Source organism: Geotrypetes seraphini, chromosome 1 (assembly GCF_902459505.1).
Source record: "Geotrypetes seraphini chromosome 1, aGeoSer1.1, whole genome shotgun sequence".
NCBI classification, from domain to species: Eukaryota; Metazoa; Chordata; class Amphibia; order Gymnophiona; family Dermophiidae; genus Geotrypetes; species Geotrypetes seraphini.
In genome coordinates, this window is record NC_047084.1 from 505,817,358 (window position 1) to 505,843,594 (window position 26,237).

The 26,237-nt window shown below is 42.1% G+C and overlaps 1 protein-coding gene across 3 annotated transcripts in view; it reads left to right on the plus strand.

Annotated features, from left to right (window-relative positions):
* Window positions 1-26,237, plus strand: part of AOPEP (aminopeptidase O (putative)) — a 594,389-nt gene that overhangs the window by 206,486 nt on the left and 361,666 nt on the right. For all 3 annotated transcript variants that reach the window (XM_033928041.1, XM_033928031.1, XM_033928022.1), the window contains exons 6-7: window positions 4,805-4,994; window positions 10,911-11,017. In XM_033928041.1, the coding sequence (XP_033783932.1) occupies window positions 4,805-4,994; window positions 10,911-11,017 (297 nt within the window). The remainder of the gene's footprint in view (window positions 1-4,804; window positions 4,995-10,910; window positions 11,018-26,237) is intronic.

Consider the following 26,237-nt stretch of genomic DNA (forward strand, 5'->3'; position numbering starts at 1 on the left):
GTCCCAATCTTCAGCAAATTGAAAGGAAACTATTGGAACATTCTAAAGAGTTAAAGGATATGAAAGTTGAAGAGACTGCCTCTAATGTTTTGCTTCAGAAACATGACCAGGAAATAACAACATTTAAATAATTGCATGAGAACTTGATAAAGGACAATGTCAATCTTAGAAGGAAAGTGGAAATGCTTGAAAACAATTCACAGTATAACAATTTAAGATTGATTAATTTCCCTAGGCTTACTTCTGTAACACCTAGGGAAATGCTTAAAAGATATTTACTAGAAATATTGGGCATTTCGGAGGAAATGTTACCTCCATTTTCTTCTGTATATTATCTTCCTGAAAAAAATCAAGTTTAAAAAACCTTACCAGATCAAGAGCCTTTAAATGTATCTGAAATACTGGAAATATCTGATAAAGAGGCAACAGTGCCATCCACTTTGATTATATCAGTAGCTCTCTCAATTGATAAAACATGATTGTTAAAAACTTTTCTTCAAAAATAGGCAAAAAGCATTTATAGGTCTTAAAGTACAAATGTTTCCTGATTTGACACGAGAGACGCAGAAGCATCGCCGTGAATTTTTGTTAATGAAACCTGGGTTTACATCTTTGGGTGCTACTTTTTATTTATGGCACCCTTGCAAATGTAATGTTTTATATCATGCTGTTAAATATGTCTATTTTGAGCTAAGCCAGTTGACAACCTTTTTGTCGTTGTCCCGCTTGGAAAAGGAAAAAACTTGAGCCCTGTTTAGATGGAATATACAGTACACCTTTACTCGACACTTTAACCAGCCTTAAATCTTATTGAATTTTCTTTTGTTTTTGCTGGACTATAACATTTTTGATCCAATTTGAGGACTTGAGCATAATTAGCCAATTTATTTTTTATTCTTGATATTGTTTACTATGATGGAATATGTATATGTCTAATATTGCTTTCTGTACAAGTTACATTTGGTAATTAAGTTTGAAAAATCTAATAAATATCTAATAAAAAAAAAAAGAAGAGAAAAGATGGTATTGAACATAAACATATCTTTAATGTAACCAGAATAGCACTCCTGAAGTTGAGGCCCAATAGACTATTAAAATCATTACAGGTATGGTAGAGGGTGGGTACAGTTTTCCAGTTTGAGCTCCCATTATCTTATGCTGTAATGTTATTTGGACCCGCAGATGATATTATTCCTGAGCAAGCTGGCAGGCTTATGATTGAGGTTGCCTTTCAAGAAATATTGAGGGGACAAAAGAATGCATCAATGTTGAATATTATTTTCTGGCAGAATTTTGCTTACTCTATAAATTTGAAGCAATATCTGAGGAATGTGCGGATAACTGCAAAGTTTTGCAGTACTTGGACTCCTCTGTCATTATTTGGGATTTATAGATTGATCTGGTGTTATGTTGGTTCCTTATTTTGGTGAAGTGATGGGGATGGAGTAAGAATACACCATCTGGCATTGTTCTTGAACATTGTAAGATTGTTGGTTGTAAGTGGTTTAAAATAATAAAATAATTAAGTTGTGAAGTCCAAGTCCAATCTATTAGATGTACTACAAATTTTCTAAGAAGAAATCTAAGTGATGTACAATCCTCTAAAATCAAGGAAGGGAAATAAGACAGCATAAGATGGGATGATATAACACAAGATACAGGAGGAAAAAGGGGAAGGGAAAAACTACATGGTACAAAAAAAAAAAAAAAAAGGATAGAGAAGAGGGAAGTACAATATGAGGGTTGATACTAAACTGACCTAAGTGAGATAGTATAGCAAAGAGAGAGAGACTATGGATGGCCTAACAGTAACCTGCTGGAAAGGCCGATGAAAAGTAGTAAGCCTTTAATTGAGACTTGAAAGTATCAAAGGAGCACTCAAGTCTCTGGTGTTGGGGGAGAGCGCTCCACAAAGTAAGGGGTAGCAACACCAAAGCAGGAGTCTCCAGGAAAAGCCCTAGTTAGCTGTTCAGAGGGATCTGCTAAGGGTCTAGGAAATCAGAAGAGAAGCTAAGAGGGAAGGCCAGATGACTGAATTTGATGGGATAAAACATTGATCTTAAATGGGATCTTGTAAGCATCTGGGAGAATATGTTCAGAAATAAGAAAAGGTGTGATGCAATTGTATTTCTTATGGTTGTATAGAAGCTTTACAGTGGTATTTTGGACCAGTTGCAACTGATAATCTGGTAAACCAATAAGAATAGAATTGCAATAGTCATGTTTGGACAGTATAAGTGAATGAAAGAATATGAAGAGAACCAGGTTCTAAGAAAGCACGAATGGAACAAATCTGTCAAAGCCTGAAAAAACAAGAGGAAACTTTTTGAAATGTAGGAGTAGAAAGTAAGGGTATTGTCCAAAGTAATTGCAATAATTTTTATTGATGAGATTGAGGAAAGCGGTGTGTCAATAGTGAACAGTGGGGGACCCACAGGGAAAGAAGAGGCAGAAAATGGCAGAAAAGATCATAGCTACTGATTTAGTGGAATTAAGTTTCAAATGATTGTTATTCAACCAGTTGGCAACAGTTTTCGGCTTGCCGGAGTTAGGCTTTAGTCGATGGTAGAAGAAGAATTTAAAGAAAAAGAAGCTGTAAATTATCAACATATATGAAAAAGATAAAATCTAGTGTTTGGCGAAGGAGAGTCAGAGGGGCAAGTAAATGTTAAATAAAGTGGGTCCTAAAATAGAGCCCTGAGGAAAAGCTGGCTGTAGAGTTTGGTGGGGGGAATGATAGAGAGTTGGAATAACAAACTGTGTAGGAGCAACCTGTTAGATAAGAATGAAACTAGGGGGCATGGGGGGGTCACATGATGGCTGCTTCCTGAATGGATACCTTGTTTTTCTGCTCCACAGCTGTCTCCTTTAAAACCCTTTTAAAATTACTTTTCTGTTATGGAGTACCTTACTTATGTTAGGAAGTGTGTTGTTGTCTAAGTGTATTGGAGTGTGTTGTCGGTGATCACCTTTTGTATTGGGACACCCCATAATGCCAATATGATTGCAGTGGCTAAGCAGAGATAGAGTGGTGAGCATATCAAAGAAAATGGCCGCAACCTAGAAAGAATCATCTTCTTTATCGATGTCAGAGGACTGTTGCAGGTTTTTTTGCTGCATTTGTCACAGCTACTCAATATCAAACTTACAATGCTGCATACTTCTATGGAGGAGTCAAAAGACTCGGTTGTAGAGCAGGCTGTGTGACTGCAGCATATAGAAGAGAGTGTGTAAGCACATGACCGCATGGTGAATGTGGAGGGCTGGTTGGGGGTAATGGAGGCTCAGGTCAAAATTCTACTTGATTAAGTCGAAGACCAAGAGTATCGGGGTAGGAGGAAGAATGTGTGAATCATTGGACTTTCAGAAAGTGTAACAGATATAGATCTATCCAGAGTTATCTTTTTTTTTTTTTTATGGACAACAAACTCAGTTGTCTTCACTTACATCCTGATTAGATAAAGTGGATAACTCCGTAGAAGTTTTGCAAAAAACTGCTATTTCTAATATCAGAGATAATTTATTTTTACATAATCAAATGGAAAAGATGGAGAATCTAGCAAGAGTAAAAAATCTTAGAATATTAAATTTTCCTATATTGCATTACTTGGCACCTTTGGAACTCCTGAACATGTATATGAGAGACGTTTTACAATATACTCAGGTGGGATCATTTACACCTGATAACTTATATTACATCCCCAGGAGTACCAAGGAAACTGGTGAAGAAGGAGAACTGGATAAGATTGTGTCTCCAGATAGTTTAAATATTTCCCAGTTTCTAGAATCTTCTAAGGATTTGATTACTAAACGAGCAACTTTGTTGGTGATATTTAAAACATAAATAGAAAAACAACTTATACTTAAATTGTATTTTTTGAACAAACAAGCATTGTTTTGTGGACAACAATTAAGGATTTTTCTTGATGTGTCCAGACAGACACAACTTAGGAGGAAACAGTTTCTACATCTTAAACCTAAAGTTATAGCTGTGGGAGCTACTTTTTTCTTAAAATTCCCTTGCAAATGTTTGGTAAACTATAAAGCTGATAAATTTATTTTTGTAGATCCGTCGCAATTGGAGAATTTTAAGTTGTTTCTTTTGAATTTTGAATTAAGTTGAAGTTGAGCCAAACTTGTTCTTGATATTAGTGAAGACTTTAGGGGGCCGCGTAAGGATTCCTTGTGTCAATTTAGTTTAGCTTGATTTAATTTCACTTCAATTCATAATATGCATTTCATAACACCTTAAAGTTAAATAACTTAAGAAATTTAAGAAAATGTCAGGCTGTTTAGAATCATATTTTAATCAAAATACTTATACAAATAAAGGCTTTTACCGGAACTCATTCATAATGATAATAATCTTAAAACCCTTTGGAATAATCACTTAAAACATTCCTATTAAAGTAAAAGCCTTCATGTTAAAAATGCTCACTTACCTTTTAGTGATACCTTGGCATATTCTAGCCATTAAAGAAAGCTTGGCAGAATATTTGTACTAAAATATTTTTAGTTTTAGGGCACCTGTAATAGAACATATAGTGTGACCAAAATAATAAATACTTAGGGCTCCTTTTACTAAGGTGCACTAGTGTTTTTAGCACACGTACAAAATTAGTGCGCGCTAGCCGAAAAACTACCGCCTGCTTAAAAAGGAGGCGGTAGCGGCTAGCACGCACGGCATTTTAGCACACGCTAAGCGTACGCTAAAACCACTAGCACACATTTGTAAAAGGAGCCCTTAGTAGAAATAGACATGCAATTTGTACAGTAACAGGATATTAACCCTCTTCTTTTTCAGCCCACACATCATCTTTCTGTCTCAGAGTGTGCTTTCAGGAAGCATTGATTTTTGCGGTACACGTTTATGCCATGAAATTGCTCATGCTTGGTTTGGATTGGCCATTGGTGCTCGTGATTGGTCTGAAGAATGGATTAGTGAAGGATTTGCCACTCACTTGGAAGATACGTTTTGGGCTAATGCACAAAGGGTAAGAACACATGTTAAAAAATATAATTTGATGTTTTCTGCATTCTTTAATGTTTTGTGAAAGAATGGCAATCTGTGTATTCCTAAAAGTTAGTTCTTACATAAAACTGTGATATACTCGTAGTTAATGTCAGTATACAGAACAAAAGAATTCCAATTGATTGACTAATACCTTTCTTTTTCTTTACATTTCAACTATTCTTTGTTCTTAAAAATGACCTAATTGGAGGTAAAAGCAGCAGGCCCAATATTCAAAGTCTGATATCCAGTGCTGCTGAATATCAGCTTTGACTGCCAGGGCAGTTCATGCATTGTGTCAGGAGGATTTATACTGGCACTGACCATATTCAGTGCCAGTGTCTGCCATATAAAATGCAGTCCTTTCTATGTCTGCTTAACCATGCTGATGTTGGTACTAAATATCAGCCAGCACCTGCATTACACCTGATATTTGATGTTGGTGCCTGGCCTTGAATATCTAGGCTTAATTTCTAGCTAAGGATTAATATCGTCCCAGTATTCTTATATACTTTTACAGTTGCTTAGATTGCAACACAAAAAAATGCAGATTAATTTAGAATAACTTTATTAGTACTTTCCTACAAGCAATTTTATCATCATACTCACCAATATCTTTGTCATTAAAAACTGTCCTATTTACTTCAATGGGACAAAGTTCTTGGGTGAAAACAGTGTGGTTTCAATTGGTGGGAACCTGAAGGATGAAGGGCTGGAGACCTAGTAATAGAGCCAACTAATAATGCATGGAATAAACATATTGAATGCATATGAGTCTTAAACCATGTGGGTTTTGTATTCTTACTTGTGAGTTTGTGTAGAAGGTATAATTTTAAATTCTTCAGCTCTGCCTCCTCCTTCATTGCTCTGTGTTGCTCAGTTCATACCAAAGCAGTCGAGAAAAGGAAAACAGAGAGGAGGGAGCACAGGGAACTTCCTGCACAGTACGAGTCTGCTCTGTCAGCAAAAGAAGCTATTAGAAAACATGGCAAATTTAACCTTTAGCCAGCCATAACTCCAACAAGCCACCTACCTGAATGCAACCAGCACTAACTCTAATGCAGCTGTAATTGTATGATGCATTCTCCCGAAGAGATTCTCCTTCGGATGCTGTGGAGACCTTCAGGATACTCAAAACTCTTCAAACCCTGAAACAGCAGAAGATCAATCATAACAAGGAAATACACTTGTCTGAGGCAGTGAGCAGACAAAATGGGAAACTTGACAGAAGAATGTCATGACTCATATGTCTTTCTACTAGAAAGCAGATTATCAAGGTAAGTACCTACCCCCTCTTCTAGTTTTTTATCGCGGTGAGCCGCGCTAAATGGCCTGCGCTGCTCCCGACACTCATAGAGTTCCTATGAGTGTTGGGAGCAGCACGGGCCATTCAGCACGGCGCTCTGCACTACAAACTGCTAGCACAGTTTAATAGAAGAGGGGGCTAGTCTTCCCATATGTTCAAATTTATCTGTTCAAGTTCCACAGAGTTCTTGTCTTCTTTTTTTTTATTTTTTTTTATTAAAGAATTTACTGGTCTCTGCTGCATCCAACTGCATATTTACTTTTCAAAACTGATCTCCTGGTTTTTGAACTTGGTAATGAGGAACAAATGCTTAAATAAGTGATTGTAGTAGCATAAAAGCTGAAACATTGATAATGGGATTGCTGCTCACAATCACCTTCAAATTTGTACTAACTCCTTTTCGCACCCTAGTGTTGTAGTAATAGTAGATATATATGTCCCTCAATAAAAAAACATTGATTACATGACTATAGGGAATACATTTTGTCTTTGAGAGGTACAATACTTTTTTCGACATTAGTTTATCACCTTTGGACATTTTTATGCTGCCAGATAAAAATAACTTTTCCCTCATTTTATATGAAACACTAATATGCTTTGTTCATTGAAATTCCTTATTTATCTGAGGCAGGACATTCCGTTGCTGATCAAAGAAAAAGAAAAGATTAGAGGAAGAGCAAATGAGCTGAAATAAAGGTAGAGCTGATGCAAAGATATTAGATGCCCTAGGTCTTACTGACACAGCTAATTAGTTTCTTTGTTTGGATGACCAAAGCGTTGTATCAGGAGAGAACATGAGATGTGGTATAATTAGATTTCAGGAAGGTTTTTAACATAGTTTCACATAAATCATAAATCAATTGAGTGTCTTGATATGGGCCTTAATGTGATTAACTGAGTTAGAAACTGATTTGAGTGTTTTTTTTATTTTTTTCTTTCCTCTTCTCAATGTTTATTGAGTAAACTCAAGCAAATGCAATAAAAATAACCACTGAAACAATTCAGTTCAACTTATTTTAACATGCAATACAAAAACCCCACACCAGCCCTACTTCCCTTCTATAGATCCCACCCAACCATTCCTAGCAATCAACCTGGAAAACATTAGCTTCAATAACTTAATTAACCTAATCCCTCTGGTATATTGCTCAACCACTCCACATACACTGTCCACTCTTTATCATACTTCTGGACCTGATCATACCTCAAGGCTGCAAGCCTAGCTAATTGAAATATTGTTTCTAGGCACCTTATTAAGAATTCACTGGAGAGTATCTCCTTACTTTTCCAAGTCATGCCAGCTCCATTCTTGCAGTAGCTGTAGTATTCATGTTAGCTGTAGTATTCATGTTCACTACATAATACCCCCTTCCATCAAGTATCCATCAGATATTCTTGATATATGCCCTAGCCTAGATTTAGCTACAAGTATGATAAGCATCTAAGCTTCCACTTGTTTATTGTTGGGAGATTGACCAAGCTAATATAGGGTGAAAGTGCTGACATCATTGGAGTGTGATGTCTAAGCCACAAATTGAAGCCTGGACTTTGGCATGTGGCCATATGCCCAAAAGGTTCATAATAAAAATTAATGCAATCATATAATGTATAGACTCAGATTCCCTTTGTCTAGATTTGGTTTAAAGATCAGAAGACACATATTTAGGAGTCAAGTTAACCGTTGATGTTGCTGACCTGTTTCAGGTTGCAATGTCAGTTAATGTTACATAGAAACATAGAACATGATGGCAGAAAAGGGCCACAGCCCATCTAGTCTGCCCACACTAATGGTCCACTCCCTAACTACCTCCATGAAGAGATCCCACATGCCAATCCCATCTTTTCTTAAAATCTGGCACGCTGCTGGCCTCAATTACCTGTTGTGGAAGATTATTCCAGCGATCAACCACCCTTTCGGTGAAGAAATATTTTCTGGTGTCACCATGAAATTTCCCACCCCTGATTTTCAATGGATGCCCTCTTGTTGCCGTGGGTCCTTTAAGGAAAAAGAGATCCTCTTCCACCTCGATACGGCCTGTGACATATTTGAACATCTCGATCAAGTCTCCCCTCTCTCTGCGTTCCTCGAGTGAGTACAGCTGCAACTTACCCAGTCGTTCCTCATATGGAAGATCCTTGAGTCCTGAGACCATCCTGGTGGCCATTCGCTGAACCAACTCAACTCTCCGCACATCTTTTTGATAATGCGGCCTCCAGAATTGTACACAGTATTCCAGATGTTGGAAGTAGACAGATGGGTGGGATTGACGGTTGGTTGGCTGGGTCGTATTTCGGCCTTAAAGATGATAATGCTGCTTAAATTGTTGTACTATTTTATGGCATTACCTATTGCATTCCCTAAAGTGATTTTTTTGCACTCTTACAAGAAAGGTATTTGCTTATTTTTGGTGGCATAAACCCCCAGGGTGCGACGGGTGAGGTTGTATCATGCGAAGTGTGTCGGGGGAATGGGGATGCCTCACTTTTTTCTATATTATCAAGCAGTCCTTTTGCAGGAAATTGCGGCATGGATGTCTTAAGCCGATAAGCCTTGGTTGCGTATAGAACAGGCTTTCATGCCGGACATTTCATTGTGGAGGCTCCCTTGGGCTCCCATGAGAGCATTGAGGGATAAACTGTCGGTGAGAAATACTTTTTAAAAGGTGATTCTGTTCAATTGGTATGCATTATGTAAAATAATGTTCCCAGAGCAAATTTTTTTAATGCAAACTTCCCTTAGTTTACTCCATGGCTTTAGTCCTAGGGGAGATGAGCCAATACGTTATAATTGGGTAAAAGTGGGTTTATGAATAGTGGGACAGGTATGGCAAAATGGGAAAATGTTTTGCTTTGAGAAATTACAAGAATATGGATTATTAGCTGTGGATGCCTTTTCCTACACTCAGTTGAGATTGTTTCTTTTAAACATGTGTTTTGGGAATATATCGGTTTTGGGAATATCTTGGTTATATGCATTTTGGGAATATCTCGGTTATATTCTGCTTTGCTTTTGCGGGAGGCCCCAGGGGATCCTTTTAGGGAACATTGGACCTTAGAATTGGGAAAGGTGATGGGAGATTCTGATTGGTCGTCTTTATATAAAGCCTTATTTTTGTCCCTCTCTCATCTTCCCTTATTAAAAATGGTTATAAAATGTATTATTGTAAATACAAGACACCACAGTGACTTTCCTGTATATATGAGGGGGTGGATAATATGTGCTGGAGGGCATTTGGGTAAGTTTAGGCATATTTGGTAGGACTGCCCTTTAGTTAGGGTTTTTTGGTACATGGTGGGACAGCTTTTGGTGTTATAATGCAGAAACATTGTCCCATGCTGATGGAATGTTGCTTACTTAATGCCCCGGTGCCTGGATATGTTATACAGGAAAATAGATTAGCTATCTTTATTTTCACTGTGGCACGAGTGGTGCAAGCACGCCATTGGCGTTCGGCAAAGCTGCCGGACCGTCAATACCTGCTTGGACGTGACTATGTACATCTGATGTGCAAATTGACAGTGATTCGTCATCAAGCTCTCACCCCTTATCATAAAGTATGGGATAGTTTTCTAGCATGGAGGGATAGGATTACGGGTTAATGCCTTTTTAAGTGTCTTTGTGTTAAGACTTGGGATGGATGTGGGAGGGGGAGGGGGAGATATTGGAGGTCATAAGACAGAGTATTGTAGCATTTATATTGTTATATTTTGGCTGGTTGCAAAAGCTGATTTGTCTGTAACTTTGTTGAAACATTTAATAAATACATATTACAAAAAAAAAAAGATTAAATTAACTTGTCTCTTCTTTGATATTTCTGGGTCATAGACTGTAAAGTCCACCTGATATTGTCCTAGGTTCCAAATGCTGAAAATGCCTGCCCAAATAAATATATAGTAACATTAGTCAACAACTTCAGCTCTATTTGTACTGTATTCTATAATATTGGTTCTGCAACTAAAAATAAAACATTAGTAGGCTATGGCCAAGCAAACATGATGGTCAGGTGATATTTGTAGTACAGGCTGATACTTTGCTCTTAGACTTCATGGTTTAAGACTTCATGGTTTAAGCAATGAAGTACTGGGTGGATCCCAGTACTTCATTGCTTAAATATTCATGAGAATCTTAAATTATATGCACCATTGGTAAAATTATACATTTGAATAAATTGGCCCTTGTCAGCATTTGCTTGGCTACACTCTGAGACAAATTAATTGAATATAGGCCTCACTATATCCCAACATAATTGAGTAAAACTTGGCATAGGGAGGAAAAATAACTTATCTAAAATTTTCTAGATAGATGGTGACACACCAGAAACTAATTGCTACGAGTTTCAGGAGGTCTCTTCTTATACTTGGACCTCTCTAAACTACTTACTGCATGAAATGCCAATAATATAGTATAGAATCTAAGTACCCCAGACAAGCCTTGCCATGCTTATCTTCTACCTTTGTTAAAATTATGAAGGATTCTTGTTGAATCATGTATTGCATTAAGATGGGAAGAATAGAAAAATGAATATTTTTTTGTTAGAAAAATATTGAGAAATTTGAGAGACAATCAGTAGTGGTCTCTGTTTGTTTAAGCAGCTGCTGCATGATGAAGCAAAAGACCAGAAAGAGATGAAAGCTTTGCTTCGCTGGCTTCGGCTTAGAGATGAAGTGCAAAACTCTGAGGAAGAACTGCAAGTATTAAGGTAAAATAGTTCAGCGTGATCTTTTCCATTTCATCTTTCCCTTCCTCATTCATACCTCCCCTTGGCAGCCCAGCTCTCCATTTCTTTGAAACAACTGCACGTTAGCTAAATAAGTTTTACCAGCATAAAGACAACTCTGTTTCTTTTGAAGAAAAGTGCATGCTAAATTAATATGAGATGGCTATCCTAATTGTTATACATTCCAACATATTGAATGCTGGAAGGAATTATATAACAGGGTCTGGTCTAAGTACAAAAACTCTCCCAAAAAGGAGCAGAAGTTCATCAACTTTGGCAATAAGTAAGAAAGTATGAATATTTTGAACATATTTGAAAACCAGTTAACATTCAATAAGCATTTCCAGAGACCCGAGTCTCCAAAAACAATTCCCATTGCTTTCTATGGGAAACTGTTAGAATTCTGACCAGTGCTCCTTTCCAAAAGTCCCTGCTCTCATCCTTTTAGCACTGAGCAACACAGACAGGGAAAAATAACTGAAGTAATAAATGAAGAATTGCACCAAAACACACTTTTAAAACTATGTTTTCTACGTGCCACACTTCTAAGATACTCATACACATGTATATATGCTTTACACCAGGGGTGCCCACACTTTTTGGGCTTGCGAGCTACTTTTAAAATGACCAAGTCAAAATGATCTACCAACAATAAAATTAAAAAAAACACAAAGCACACTGTACGCAGAGAAAATGTTAATTATCATTTATATTCTGGGTTTTTTTTTCAAAGAGATCAAGGCAGATGACTTTATGCAATGTCACTTCAGTAACAACCATACAAAATTAGACAAATATACCCCCTCCCTTTTTACTAAACCACAATAGCGGTTTTTAGTGCAGGGAGCTGTGCTGAATGCCCTGCGCTGCTCTCGATACTCTTAGGCTCCCTGCGCTAAAAACCACTATTGCGGTTTAGTAAAAGGGGGCCATAGTGCAAAATATAGACAGCAGATATAAATTCTCAAAATGGCCACATTTTGATCACTAAATTGAAAATAAATCATTTTTCCTACCTTTGTTGTCTGGGCATTATTCAAATCTTGTTGGTCCCAGGCTCTGGTTGTCTTCTGATAACTTGCTTGCCAGGGTCTCCTTCTTTCTTCTTTCTCCATGCTAACCATCCATCTTCTATCTCTGTCCTCCCCTTTCAATTCCCTTCCCTCCCCTGGAAGTCTGGCATCTTTCCTTTTTTTCATCTCCATCCACAGATCCACCTTTCTCAACTACCCTTTCATTGAGCATCTCTCCCTCCTTCCCAACCACCCCAGGGTCCACCATCTCTCCCTTTCTTTTTCCAACTACCCTCCTATCCAGTATCTCTTTCCCCCCCTCCACACCATCCCTTGTGTCCAACTTCTCTCCCTTTCTGTTCCTTCCACTCCTCTGTTTTTAGACCCATTATTTCTTCCCCCCCAAAGTCCAGCATATTCACGTCTCTTGCAACCCCCCTTCCCTCCCTCCCTCTGTGTATTTCTACAGCATGGCCCCTAAGGCTTGCACCCCACCCCTTGAAGGCCTGCCTGTCCTCCTGAAGGTCTGCACCCCCCAAAGGCCTGCACATCCCCCCTGAAGGCCTGCACATTCCCCCCTGAAGGCCTGCCCCTGCCCTCCCCCCTACCCCCGGAAGACATGCATGTTCCTCCCTGCTCTCCCACATCCTTTGACCTAATTCCTGCAGGGAGCAGCCTGCAGAGAGGATCGCTGGTACTTTAGCAATCCTTGCAGGTTGCCATAGGCCTCAGGAGCTGTCTTCCCTCTGCCCCAATCCTGCCTCTGACTCAGAGGAGGGGCAGGACCACGGCAGAGGGAAGACAGCTCCTGAGGCCAATGGCAACCCGCAATAATTGCTAAAAGTACCGGGAGGCCTGGTAGAAAGCCGGATGTCACCCAGCAGCAGCTGCTCGCCCGACGGCTACAGCAAGATGTGGACCAACGGGGCCAAGCCCAAACTCTCCGTGGAGAGCAACAAGGGCTGGCTGCCCTGCGCTGACTATATTAACGTGTCCCCGGCCAGCGGCTCCACGACCATCACCCCTCCTGATTGCTACCTAAACCCGACTCCCTTCCCCGCTCCTTCAAGCATGTCCACCGCCAGAAGGACGAGAGCGCATTACACCCCTCTGCTACCTGCTCTGCGCCGAGGACTCCTCTTCCTCCTCTACCAGCAGCGGGGTCTGGAGAGCAGCGGGGACTGAATGAGCTGACTTTTGATTGGCTGGCGTTCTTCAAGAGGCGGGCCAGTCAGGAGGGGGAAAAAGAACAGAAGGGAAGGGAACCCGGCTCTGCGATTGACTAGGGTTGCCTGAGTGATCGACCAGTTGATCGTGATCGACGTATTGGGCACCCCTGCTTTACACCATACTCCATGACATTCATCCCACCCACTCATCCCACTAGGACAGACCCTAGAGGAATGTAGGACTTAAGCAAATCATCTGGAGCAGCCACCAATGATTTTGGGGATGGTCACACTGATCTACCCTCCTCTGAAAGGATAAACTTGAATTCTAATCTCAGCCCTCACTTCACACCTCATTCCATTCTCTTGACTCTTGAGTCTCTTACATAAAGTCTGTGTCTCCTAACTTCTTGTACACCTCCCTTCTGTCTTTGTGGCATGATCATCAGAGCTCAAGTGCAGATTCTAATCCTCCATTTATTCTAAAAAAATATTTTGAAATTTTCGGTCCTTTTGTCCTAAAATTAATAAATGAAAGTCTAATACAAAGTATTATGCCTAAATCTTGGAAATCTTCTGTTATTCGCCCTATCATTAAAGATCATAAGATTAGTTCGGAAAAAGTTTCAAATTATAGGCCAATAGCTAATCTCCCTTTTATGGCAAAACTGACGGAAAAGATTGTGTTTAACCAAATTTCAGAATTTATTGAAAAAACCAATGTTCTTCATCCAAATCAAACAGGATTTTGACAATATCATAGCACAGAACATTCATTAATAGGAATGACTTCTTCAATACATTATTTCTTGGATCACCATCAATCAGTTTTATTAATATCTATAGACCTTTCTGCTGCCTTTGACACCATAGACCATCATATTTTATTAGACAGACTGCAATCAATCGGCATTACTGATCAAGTATTATCATGGTTCAAATCTTATTTTACAGATCGTACATCCACAGTTGCATTTAATAATTTAAATTCTGAAAGCTCACTATCTTCCCATGGTATTCCTCAAGGATCTATCTTGTCTCCATTACTTTTCAATATTTTTCTTGCACCTTTGATGACAGTCTGTCAATCTATAGAATTTCATGTTTACGCATATGCAGATGATATTCAACTTCTGCATCCTTTAGATCCCAATAAAGCATCAGATATCATATTAATTAATAATAAACTTGAACAAATCCATCAATGGCTAGATATAAATAGGTTGGCCCTTAACATTGAAAAAACAAAAACATTACTTTTTCCATGGAAAGAAACTCCTAAAATTAGTGCACCCATCACTATAAAAAATATTCCTTTACAATTAGTTAACAGTATTAAAATCCTAGGAGTTATATTTGACAGCAAATTAACCTTTCATGAGCATATAGGCAGTATCGTCAAAGCATCATTCTATAGACTCCGTCAAATTCGTTCCCTGTCACAATATCTTTGTTCTAAATCATTAAACATTCTTACACATTCTTTAATAATTTCCAAAATCGATTATTGCAATGCCCTTTTTAAGGGAATTGCACAAAATGAAATAAGACGGTTACAAATAATACAAAATACTGCCATTAAACTAATAACAAAAAAAAAAAAAATTTGATCACGTAACGCCACTTCTTAAGAACGCTCACTGGCTTCCAGTAACCCATAGAATAACATATAAAATATGTCTACTTACTTTTAAAGCAATGTTTTTTAAAACTCCTGCTTTTATTTATAAAACACTGATTCCCTATTCCACAAATAGAATATTGCAGTCTAATGAACAGCATTTACTGACAATTCCATCTCTTAAAATTATAAATACTAGAAGACAATTTATCTTTTCTGTTACTGCTCCACAAATATGGAACTCCTTGCCAATCTACCTAAGAAAAGAGCATGATATTGATAAATTCAAGATTAATTTAAAAACGTTCCTTTTTAAGGACGCTTTTGATTAATAACTTATAATCTGGAACACAATAATTCAATAATTTAAAAAAAAAAAAAAAAATTCCTACCTTATGTTTTTCCCCAACCTTCTTTTTATTATATTTTGTAGTTCTTATCCCCTTTTCCCTTTACTCATGTTTTGTCAAATATGTATTTAGGTTTTTTTTTTTTTTTTTCTTTCTTTCTTTTTTTTTCTCTTTTAAATTAATTTTTAAGGTCATATATAATTAATGTTTTAATTTCTATTTTTATATTGTAATATTAACTACTTCTATTTATATATATGTATGTTCATCGCTTTGAAAAAAAAGACAAAGCGATTAATCAAAAATTTTAATAAACTTGAAACTTGAAACTTGAGAACAGGCCAGTGTTCTGGCAGTTCTAGCTATCCCTATTGCTGACAATTCTTCTCTCACCTTTACCAGTTAGATCAACTACTTGACCAGTACAGGAGGGAAAAGAGTTAGTGGCAGCAGGATCTGTTTAGAAGCACTGAACCCACTGGCCTCAAAGTCTTACTGATCGAACTGCTGAGGGGGATGGTTCTATCTTTCACCTTCCTTCCTCCATTGGAGGGGTAAGGATGAGTGACCAGCATGTCTTTAGTGGCTTTTATATCATCCAAGGCCATATAGAAAGGGAGAAGAGATCTAAAAGCATGGACCCTGGGCAGTCATCCTAATTTGCCCCTGCCAGAGGCTATATTATATACCCTCATCCTTCCATAAACAGTACAAACCTGCAGTCCTCGCTCTCTAACACACATCCCAAACCCAAAACATCCCTATATACCTCACCTTTATACACCCAGAGACCTACACATATTAAATGCACAACTGTCTCTAAGACACAAGAGCATATGGTAAAATGTGCCTCATTAGAGTGATAGTGCTGTATGGGCATATGTGTGTGTACATGTAGAATCCCAGGACAAACAGGCAGCATATTCTCACATGTGGGTGACGTCATCCACGGAGCCCCAATGAGGACAGCTGCAAAAGAATTTTGCATTAAGAACTTTAGAAAGTTTGTGGTTGTGAGAGAGCCTTGGTAGGGATTGTATGTCTGTGGATATATGTGCTGGGTTGTATGTCCATTGAATGTGTTAGGGAGAGTTTTGTGTTTGTCAGCATGTCTGACTGACAGTATGGGTATGTGTGTGTACAGGTGGGGAGAGTGTAAGTGGGAGGTGTAGTTATGAAAGTATGCCAAAAAAACTGAGAAAAGACTGGAAGAGCTAAATACGTACTGTATACTCTGGAGGAGAGGAAGGATGGGGGGATATGATACAGACATTTAAATAGTTGAAAGGTATTAATATAAAACCAAATCTTTTCCAGAGAAGGGAAAATGGTAAAACTACAGGGCATAAATTGAGGTTACAGGGAAGAAGACTTGGGAGTAATGTTAGGAAACTCTTTATCACAGAAAGAGTTCTGGATGCTTAGAATGCTCTCCTGAGGGAAATGGTGGAGAGGAAAACGGTGACTGAATTCAAAAAAGCATGTGCTGAGCATAGGTGATTGCTGGGATGCAAAGATGTGGCCTAAGACTCCAATTGGACAGATACCTAAAGCCACTCCCATGGGAGGATCCTTAGGGATCTGGCCAATTGGAGTCTTACGCCACTTCCACTTGGAAGGAGGACTAAGGAGGGACCTTAGGCACCTGGGCCAATCAAAGTTTTAGGCCCCTCCCCGGTGCATCCCAGGATGCACCAGGAAGGGGAAGACCTGCCATTCTGAAGAGGTGAGCCTGCCTGCCGGAGGAAATAAGCATCCCTCCAGCCAACCTTCCTGTTAAAGGGACGGGGAGGGGGGAGACTAGGTGGCCTTTGGGGGGGATTCAGGGAGGTGCCAACAGGAGGGAGTGGGCATCCCCCCTACCAGGGATGTTGAGGGGTGCCGGCAGGAGGGAGTGGGCATCCCTCCTGCTAGGGATGTGTGTGTGTTTGTGTGTGTTGGGGGGGAGTACCGGCAGGAGGGAGTGCGAATCCATCCTGCTGGGGATTGTTTTCGTGGTTTGCGGCAGTAGGGATTGTTTTGCGGTTTGAAGCAGTAAGGAGTAGGTATCCCTCCTGCAGTGGACAGTGTGTGTGTGTGTGGGGGGGGGGAGTGGAGTGGCGACAGGAGGAAGTGGGCATCCCTCCTGCCGGCCGGCATGTGGTGGGGCTCAGAGATTCCCTGCCATGACTGCTTAGCTGATCACAGCAGGGAGATTTCCTTGCTGCGATCAGTTTAGCGGCCGCTTCTAATTGAAATGTACACCAGCATTTCAATGGGCTACATTTCAGGCGCCTAGGGAGATGCCTGGGGCTGCTTAAGCTCACCTAAGGCCAATTCTGGGCAAAACCACGCCCAGCCTTGGGTGAGCTTAAACGTCCCTATGTGTCTCCCTCAACCGTGACAGACATCTACAGTGTAAACAAGTGACTCACATTCCTGGATCGGTAGCATGGAATATTGCTACTCCTTGGGTTTTGGCCAGGTACTAGTGAACTGGATTGGTCACCATGAGAACAGGCCTGACCCAGTAAGGTTATTGTTATGTTCTTATTTTCCCACTCCACTCAGTATTTTATAGACCTCTATCATATTTCCCCTGAGCTGTCTCTTCTCTAGGTTGAAGAGCCCTAGCCGCTTTAGCCTTTCCTCATAATTTTTGTCGCCCTTCTTTATACCTTTTTAAATTCTGCTATGATTTTTTTTTAGTCTTGCTCTGCAATCGTTTACTAGGTGACTATAACAAGACAGTGCTTCAGTGTACACCCGACTTTAGTGGTTAGCCTTGGATATACATTATGCTTGATGATAAATCAGGGTAGACCCATTCAACAGGATTCATTTCCAGAATGATCACAACCTTGGTAATCAATGTGGCAAGTGTAGTCATACAAGTGGCATATATGCTACATCACAGACTTTCCTGCTACTTCTTGTCTTAACAGGTATCCATAACACATACATATACACAATTGCAGATTGAGGCAGGACTGTTCAAGTGGAAAGGCTAAATAACACCAGAGGAAAATAGGAGTAAGAGGCTGAGTTACCTGCTCCAGAAGTAGCTTTACTAAGCCCCATATTTAGTACTAGTATTTTAGCCTGTTACATTAACAGGTGCTAGAATATATGTCTGTGTGTCTTTATTTCTGTCTCTCTCTCCCTCCTGCTATCTGTCTGTCTGTCTCTCTCCTTGGCCCCCTTTGTCTGTCTGTCTTTCTGTGTCTCTCCCTGCCCCTGTGTCTTTCTTCTTTTCTTTCTATCTATCTGTCTCTCTCCCTGCCTCCTATGCAGCAGCATTTCTCTCCCATCACTTCCCTGTGCAGCAGCCACAGCAGCATTCCCTCCCCCCACACCACTTCCCTGTGCAGCAGCAGCATTTCCCCTACCCCCCTTTCCCTTACCGTGTTCTGGCCGGCTCCCTTAGTCCCTTACCACCACCCCCTTCTCTTCCCGCGGTCCCGACAAACCTTCCGATTCCAGCAGCGTCTGCAGCACTCTACACGCTGCTGCTTCAGGGCCTTCTACTGCCCAGCAAATCAGGGCAGTAGAAGGCCCCGAAGCAGCGTGTGTAGAGTGCTGCAGATGCTGCTTGAATCGGAAGGTTTCAGGACCCGCAGCCCTTGCCGGACCCGAAGCGAGCTCTGGGGTTTTTGGGGTTTTTTATGCGGGCCCAGCCGGAGCAGGAGGAGAAGCCTGGGAGGCAGGAATTAAAGTCCGTTGGGGGAGGGGAGGAGGGAGGAGAACAGCTCATCTCCCTTCCAGCTCTGGTCCGGCCCCTGCTGACGTCGCCCTGACCAGTTCACACTCTGAAGCCGCGGGCGACACTGCACTGTACGGCCTCTTCTTTCTGCTGCTGCGAGCGTGGGTTCTGGCCAACAGGCTCTGCGCCGCCGCGTGCATGCACACTCCTACCTGCGGGTCCCTACAGCGCACAGAAAATGGGAGCACGCAGGTGGGAGTGCGCATGCGCGCTTAGGGCTTTATTATATTAGATACCAGCTTTAAGGCAGAAAGAGCAGTACAGTTCTTGTCATCAGAAGTGGCACCCTCTACCAGCTCCCTCTGGCTAGTTTAATTGACACCTGGTAATCTGCACTGACCATGAAAGGCTAGACTACCACATTTTTCCCATTATAACCCACTTGATCAGTCACAAGCTACTGTATTGCATTATGTTGCTGTACATTCTCTTCATTCCAGCCACTTGCTGCCTGCTAGGTCTTTGTATTCCAGAGTGCACCCACCGACCCTTTACTCCATTATTCCTCTAGATTGTATACTAAACTCACCTTCTTTTACCCTCTGGTTCAACCTTAGACTCTTTCCATCCCTCAAAGCCACAGTGATTTAGAAAGGGCCAATGCAAGATATGCAGCTAGGGCTAACATTATAAAAGAAGGCAAACAATATTATTTAACATGACAAGTCAGGTGGGAAGGAGGGATAGATGCATGAAGAGGGGGATAGAAACAAGATAGAAAGCAATGTTGGATATGGCAGAGGAGGGGTTGGAGGAAGGAATGAAAGATGAAGAAATTTTAGACATGGTGGTAGAGGGGAAGGAGGGAGAGATGCAGCATGTGAGGGGGAAGGGAGGAGAGAGATGTTAGACCTGGGGCACAAGAGGAAGGAAGAGAGAGAGGAGGGACAATGGGAAAAAGGAAGGAGGGAAGAGAGAGGGAGGGAGGGATGTTGGATATGGGGGTGGAATAAAAGGAAGGGAAATAGATCCAGGGGCAGAAAAGAGTTAGGGAGAGATGCTGCACAATGGGAAGGAGGGAAGAGAGAGGGGGAAATGCTAAACTATGGGGACAGGAGAGAAGAAAAAAGGGATGAACAGATGCTGAGGGGGTGTTAGTGGAAGAAACAGGGATATATCTGGTTATGAGGAGGGGAGGTAAAATAGAAGGAGCAGATGCCGGGTTAGAAGGATGGAAGGAGGAAAACAATGGGAATGGTGGAACCATGTGGGAGAAGTTGAGACGAATGAGTGAGAGGAGGATAATGATAATGAAGTAGAAATTCTATATGGTAACAGAGAGTAGTATAAACATGAAAGGGAATTGAAAGCTGGAGAAAGTGTGAAATTTGGAATGAGAAAACTAGTGGGTGCGAGAAGGAGATAGAGATGATAGATAGTTAAAAAGTAAAAAGAAGAAGAGTGAGAAAGTGAATGAAGTTTGAGTGGATAGAGGCAGAAAAGAAAAAGAGAGGAAAAATAAAAAAGTAAAGAATAGTCGGAGGCGGGTGTAGTGAGGGAATGGAACAAAATTGCACACAGTATTTGAGGTATGGCCACGTAATATTCTCATCTTTGTTTTCCATTACTTTTGCAGTGCAATAGGTGAGACATTCTAGACAGATGGGTTGTGTTCCTTTTGCTGAAGGTATCCATTCTGGATTTTTCCTCTGTGCCTCTGCTGTACTTTACTGGGCTGCTTAGCTCCACCTACAGTTTTTACCTTCTACATGTGTGCCAGCAGGAGTGTGTTTGTTTTGCTCTCTCCATTTTATTATTTTATTCGGTGTTTTTTCATTCCTTTTTGGGGGTTTCTTGTGCTGTATATATGTTACTTTTTTCTGCAGGAGTAATTTCTGAGCTCCTTTGTGGCCTTTGTTGGCTGTTTGCAGTTGATGTTCTAATGTTACTTCTTCAGCAGAATGGTTGTTGCTGAACTTGATTGCCAGAGGTGTCTCTACTTCATGTTTATTTAGTAGCTCTCTGTTCTTGGGTACTAACTGTAGGTGGAGTTAAGGAGAAACAAGCAAAAACCAAAAAAAAATGACCCCAAAATATCCACAGAGAAAAAAATCCAGAAGAAACCAAAAGAAACTCTGTGAAATGACGATGTTCCTCAATGGTTTTTATTTGAAAATGTCAAAGTTCGAAAGGTACACTAAAATCAACCACATAAAATAAAATCACCACATAAAATAAAATCATCCACATAAAAGTAAAGTCATCCACATAAAAGCCTTAAAGGACCTAGTTCGCTAGGGATGCGGGACCCAACACGGTCCATGTTTCGACAAAAAGTCTTCTTCACGTATTCACCATTATAGGACCCCCAGGGACCGCTGAAGAAGACTTCTTGTCGAAACGCACTGTGTTGGGTCCTGCATCCCTAGTGGACTATTTCCTTTAAGGCTTCAGTGGAGTTAAGGAGCCCAGTGAAGTACAGCAGAGGCACAGAGAAAAAATCTAGAATGGATCCCTTCTGCAAATGGCACACTATCCATTTGTCTAGAATGTCTCTCCTATCTACTAGAAAAGAGCTTAACAAGGTAAGCACATAATCTCTTTTTCTGTTAATTCCTAACATTCTGTTTGTTTTCTTAGTCACTGCTACACACTGAGCTAAGGGTTTCCTCAATGTGTGACAGCTAGATCCTTTTCCTGGGCTGTGACTCCTAACGTGGAACCCTGCATCACCTACCGGGTCTGCTTTCATGATTTCTCTTCTTTTGGAGCTAACAGGGGGTGCCTAGCAGCCTGTGACATAGTACTTCCACTTCCCCTGCTTGATACTGCTGCTCAGACTCAGAATAAACCTCAGGAAAACCCGGCACTCCCCCTCCTGGCTAAATTGTCTCACAACTGCAGCAGTGAGAAAGAGTTTTCCTCAGGAAGGGGGGAGGGAAGAAAAGTAAGAAACCAGGAAGTGACTCAGGGGAACTTAAAAGGCCGAGCCAGACCCTGGAGGAAAGGTGTGCTAGAGGGAACCTAGTAGCTGGAGAAGCTGGGTGGAAGGGCTTGGCACTGACAAGAGTTTGTAGGAGGTAAGACCCGTGCTCTTTGTAGGAGGTAAGACCCATGCTCTTTGTAGGAGGTAAGAGCCGTGCTCTTCAACATCTTTATAAATGATCTAGACATTGGTACGACAAGTGAGGTGATTAAATTTGCAGACGATACGAAGTTATTCAGAGTAGTGAAGACACAGGGGGATTGCAAATATCTGCAACGTGACATAATCAGGCTCACGGAATGGGCATCAACATGGCAGATGAAGTTCAACGTGAATAAGTGTAAAGTGATGCATGTAGGTAACAAAAATCTCATGCACGAATACAGGATGTCCAGGACGGTACTTGGAGAGACCTCTCAGGAAAGAGACTTGGGAGTTATGATCAACAAGTCAATGAAGCTTTACACGCAATGTGCGGTGGCGGTGAAAAGGGCAAACAGAATGCTAGGAATGATAAAGAAGGGGATCATGAACAGATCGGAGAAGGTTATCATGCTGCTGTATCGGGCCATGGTGCGCCCTCACCTGGAGTACTGTGTCCAGCACTGGTCGCCGTACATGAAGAAGGAAACAGTACTACTCGAAAGGGTCCAGAGAAGAGCGACTAAGATGGTTAAGGGGCTTGAGGAGTTGCCGTACTGTGAAAGATTAGAGAAACTGGGACATAATCGAAACATTCAAGGTACTGAAGGGAATAGACTTAGTAGATAAGGACAGGTTGTTCACCCTCTCCAGGTAGGGAGAACGCTCTTCTCTGTCTGTCATAGGGAAAAACACCCTCCAGGGATTCAAGACAAAGTTAGACAAGTTTCTGCTGAACTAGAACATATGCAGGTGGGGCTAGTCTCAGTTAGGGCGCTGGTCTTTGACCAAGGGCTGCCACGTGAGCGGACTGCTGGGCACGATGGACCACTGGTCTGACCCAACAGTGGCAATTCTTATGTTCTTACTGCATTTAAAAACCGCATTTGTCCTAGTGCCTGCTAAGACCTGGAACCAAATGCTGCCTAACTGCTTCCTGCACATAAAATAAAGACTCTTTGGGGCATATCATGCCCTATGGAGAATGGGACTAGTGTTTGGGAAAAGACTGGGGAAAAGCCTAACTGTTTTCTTTGAAGAACACAAACTTATAGGAGCCTGTGAAGAAACAGGCTCTGTACTACTGTCTAATTAAAGAGTTTTTTCTTGAATGCCCAGAGTGTAACCCTTCTCCTGAGCAAGCTGCCCAACGCTATCACACAGCCTTTAAGTTAATTGAGGAAGGTGTAGGGCTGAATGTACACTGGCTCTGCTGTTAAATCAATTTAACGTGTTCACAAATCCTTTAAAGAAATCTATAATAATAAAATGTTAAGTGCGCATACGCACTCGCACCGCGTGTTCCCTGATCTGTCGTGGCGGCACGAGTGCACATGCACTAGATGGCGCGGAGTGAGGGGCCGGACTTACGGGAAGGAGAGCAGGCCCGGGATTCGGCCCCGGCAAGGCAAGAGTAAGACCCCCCTTCCCTGCTGCACCCAGGCCCCGGCGGTCCCTGCCGGCAGAGGCAGAAAGACAGCGGTCGCTGGCTGTGCGGACGCATTTTCGGCCAGGTAACAGCTGTGACTTCCCCTCCCGCTGCCGACCCTAGGTTACACCACTAACACGCTGCGACTCACACCCCCCCCCCCCGACGACCCTACCCGGCACAACTGAAACCCCCGTTGACCCTCCCACCGCTACACGGCTGACAAACCCGGCAGGAGGAGCAGCGTCCCAGGCACACTAAACGCTGCTTCGGGTCTTCTACTGGCCTAATTTCCTCTGCCGCTTCCCTGATGACGTCATCAGGGATGCGGCAGAGGAAATTAGGCCAGTAGATTACCCGAAGCAGCGTTCAGTGTGCCTGAGATGCTGCTGCAGCTGCCGGGTTTGTCAGCCGTGTAGCGGTGGGAGGGTCAACGGGGGTTTCTGTTGTGCCGGGTAGGGTCGTCGGGGGGGGGGGTGAGTCGCGGCGTGTTAGTGGTGTAACCTAGGGTCGGAAGCGGGAGGGGGAAGTCACAGCTGTTACCTGGCCGAAAACACGAACGCACAGCCAGAGAGGGGGGGGGGGGAGTCGCGGCGTGTTAGTGGTGTTCCTAGGGTCGGCGCAGGGGGGGGGGTTAAAAACATGCTGCTCAGGGGGATGGGAGGCAGGCAGGCAGGCATCGGGGGGGGGGTTCAGTGGAAGGGGAATGGGAGGCAGGCAGGCTGGCATCGGAGGAGGGGTGGAGGGTTCAATGGAAGGCAGGATGGCATGGGGGGGTTCCATAAAAATATGCTGCTCAGGGGGATCGGAGGCAGGCAAGGGGGAAGGGGTAAAAAGCGGACCTGACGGATCTCGCGGATCTAAATCCGTATGGCCTTAAAAATCTGAGGTCCGTGTTGGTCCGTGTCCGTGGCGCTTGTAGTTTCTGTCGCTGACAGACCTGGATGAGATTTTAGCGCTGACGGATCCGTCTCAGCATAGGGAGGGAAAAGTGTTAGGATCCGTCAGCGCTAAAATCTCTTCAAGGTCTGTCAGAGCCAGAGACTAGCGCTGGAGTTTGGAGACTTCTTTTCCATAATGCACGTCCAAAACCTATGTCCCCGCTCTCTTGGCTTCTGCTCTGCCGCTCCAGCACTAGTCTCTGGCTCTGACAGACCTGGAAGAGATTTTAGCGCTGACGGATCCTAACACTTTTCCCTCCCTATGCTGAGACGGATCCGTCAGTGCTAAAATCTCATCCAGGTCTGTCAGCGACAGAAACTACAAGCGCCACGGACATGGACCGACACGGACCTCAGATTTTTAAGGCTGTACAGGTTTAGATCCGCGAGGTCCGTCAGGTCCGTGAGGTTCGCGTTTTACCCCTTCCCGCAGGCAGGCATTGGGGGGGGGGGGTTCAGTGGAAGGGGAATGGGAGGCAGGCAAGCTGGCATCGGAGGGGAGGTGGGGGGGTTCAATGGAAGGCAGACAGGCAGGATGGCATCAAGGGGGTTCCATGGAAACATGCTGTTCAGGTGGATGGGAGGCAGGCAGGCAGACTGCCATCGGGGGGGATTTCGGTGGAAGGGGGATGGGAGGCAGGCAGGCTGGCATTGGAGGGGGGGTGGGGGGTTTAATGGAAGGCAGGCACGCAGGATGGCATCGGGGGGGGGGGGGTGGTTTCCATGGAAATATGCTGCTCAGGGGGATGGGAGGCAGGCAGGCTGGCATGGGGGGGTTTCAATGGAAGGGGGATGGGAGGCAACGGAGGAGGTGGGGCGGTTTCAATGGAAGGCAGGCTGGCATCGGAGGGGGGGGAGGAAGGAGGCTCAGGGGGCACTAAGGACATAGAAAGGGGCACTATGGACATAGGAAGGGGCACTAAGGACATAGGAAGGAGGCACAGGGAGATTCACAGACAGAAAAAATGACAGACAGGCAGCATGCAAGGAGAGAGAGACAAAGAAAAAAAATACCCAGACAGACAGACATCTACTCTAGCACCCGTTAATGTAACGGGCTTAAAGACTAGTAATAAATAAGTCCTTTTGTAGCAAATGGATAAAACTTACTGAAACAGGCCCTAAGTTTAGATTGTCATGTCTATATTATTTTGCATAGTATTTCAGTTACTCTGTGGCTAGGAATATCAACCTGCCTTCATGCCTGTCAGAGTTTGTCTGTACCCTTTGATGAATTAATAAGAAAAATATTATATACAGTACTTCAACTCATTTCCCTTCCTTCAGAGGTCTAAAATAGTCCCTTTTGAAAACTTGCAGCTTTAGTTGTAAGCTGTATAGCATCACCATTAATCTTAACTGACAGTAGATGCTAAAGGACCAGAGCTGCACCATACTACGTTTTCCATATGTCAGAGAGTTGTTACTGCTCCATCATTAGGCTCACATAACTGTAGACTTTATTTTTAATTAGGCGCAATACAGATGTGCGTATTGATGAATGATACATCAGATTTACAAAACAAGCCAGTGGATTGCTTGTTTGGAAACACTGTATGTAGTGTGCCGATAGGTACACACACAAAAGGAAAAAGCTTATCATGAGCTCCCATACAAGTGTGACTAACAAAGCTTCTGGCTGCCAATTTTTCATTACAAAGAATAACATAGTTTTAGAGTACCAACATATGGAATTTAGTGATAGAAGGCTTATCTGAGCAGTGGGTTTTCTTTGTTCTAATAGTTAAGGAATCATGGTTGTCTAGCTCATGATCAATATATAGTTTATAGCAGTAAACTAGAGAAACCCAGGAGGCTACCTATTAATTAAATTAAATGTATAAACCACAATTAACCAAAATAATACTGA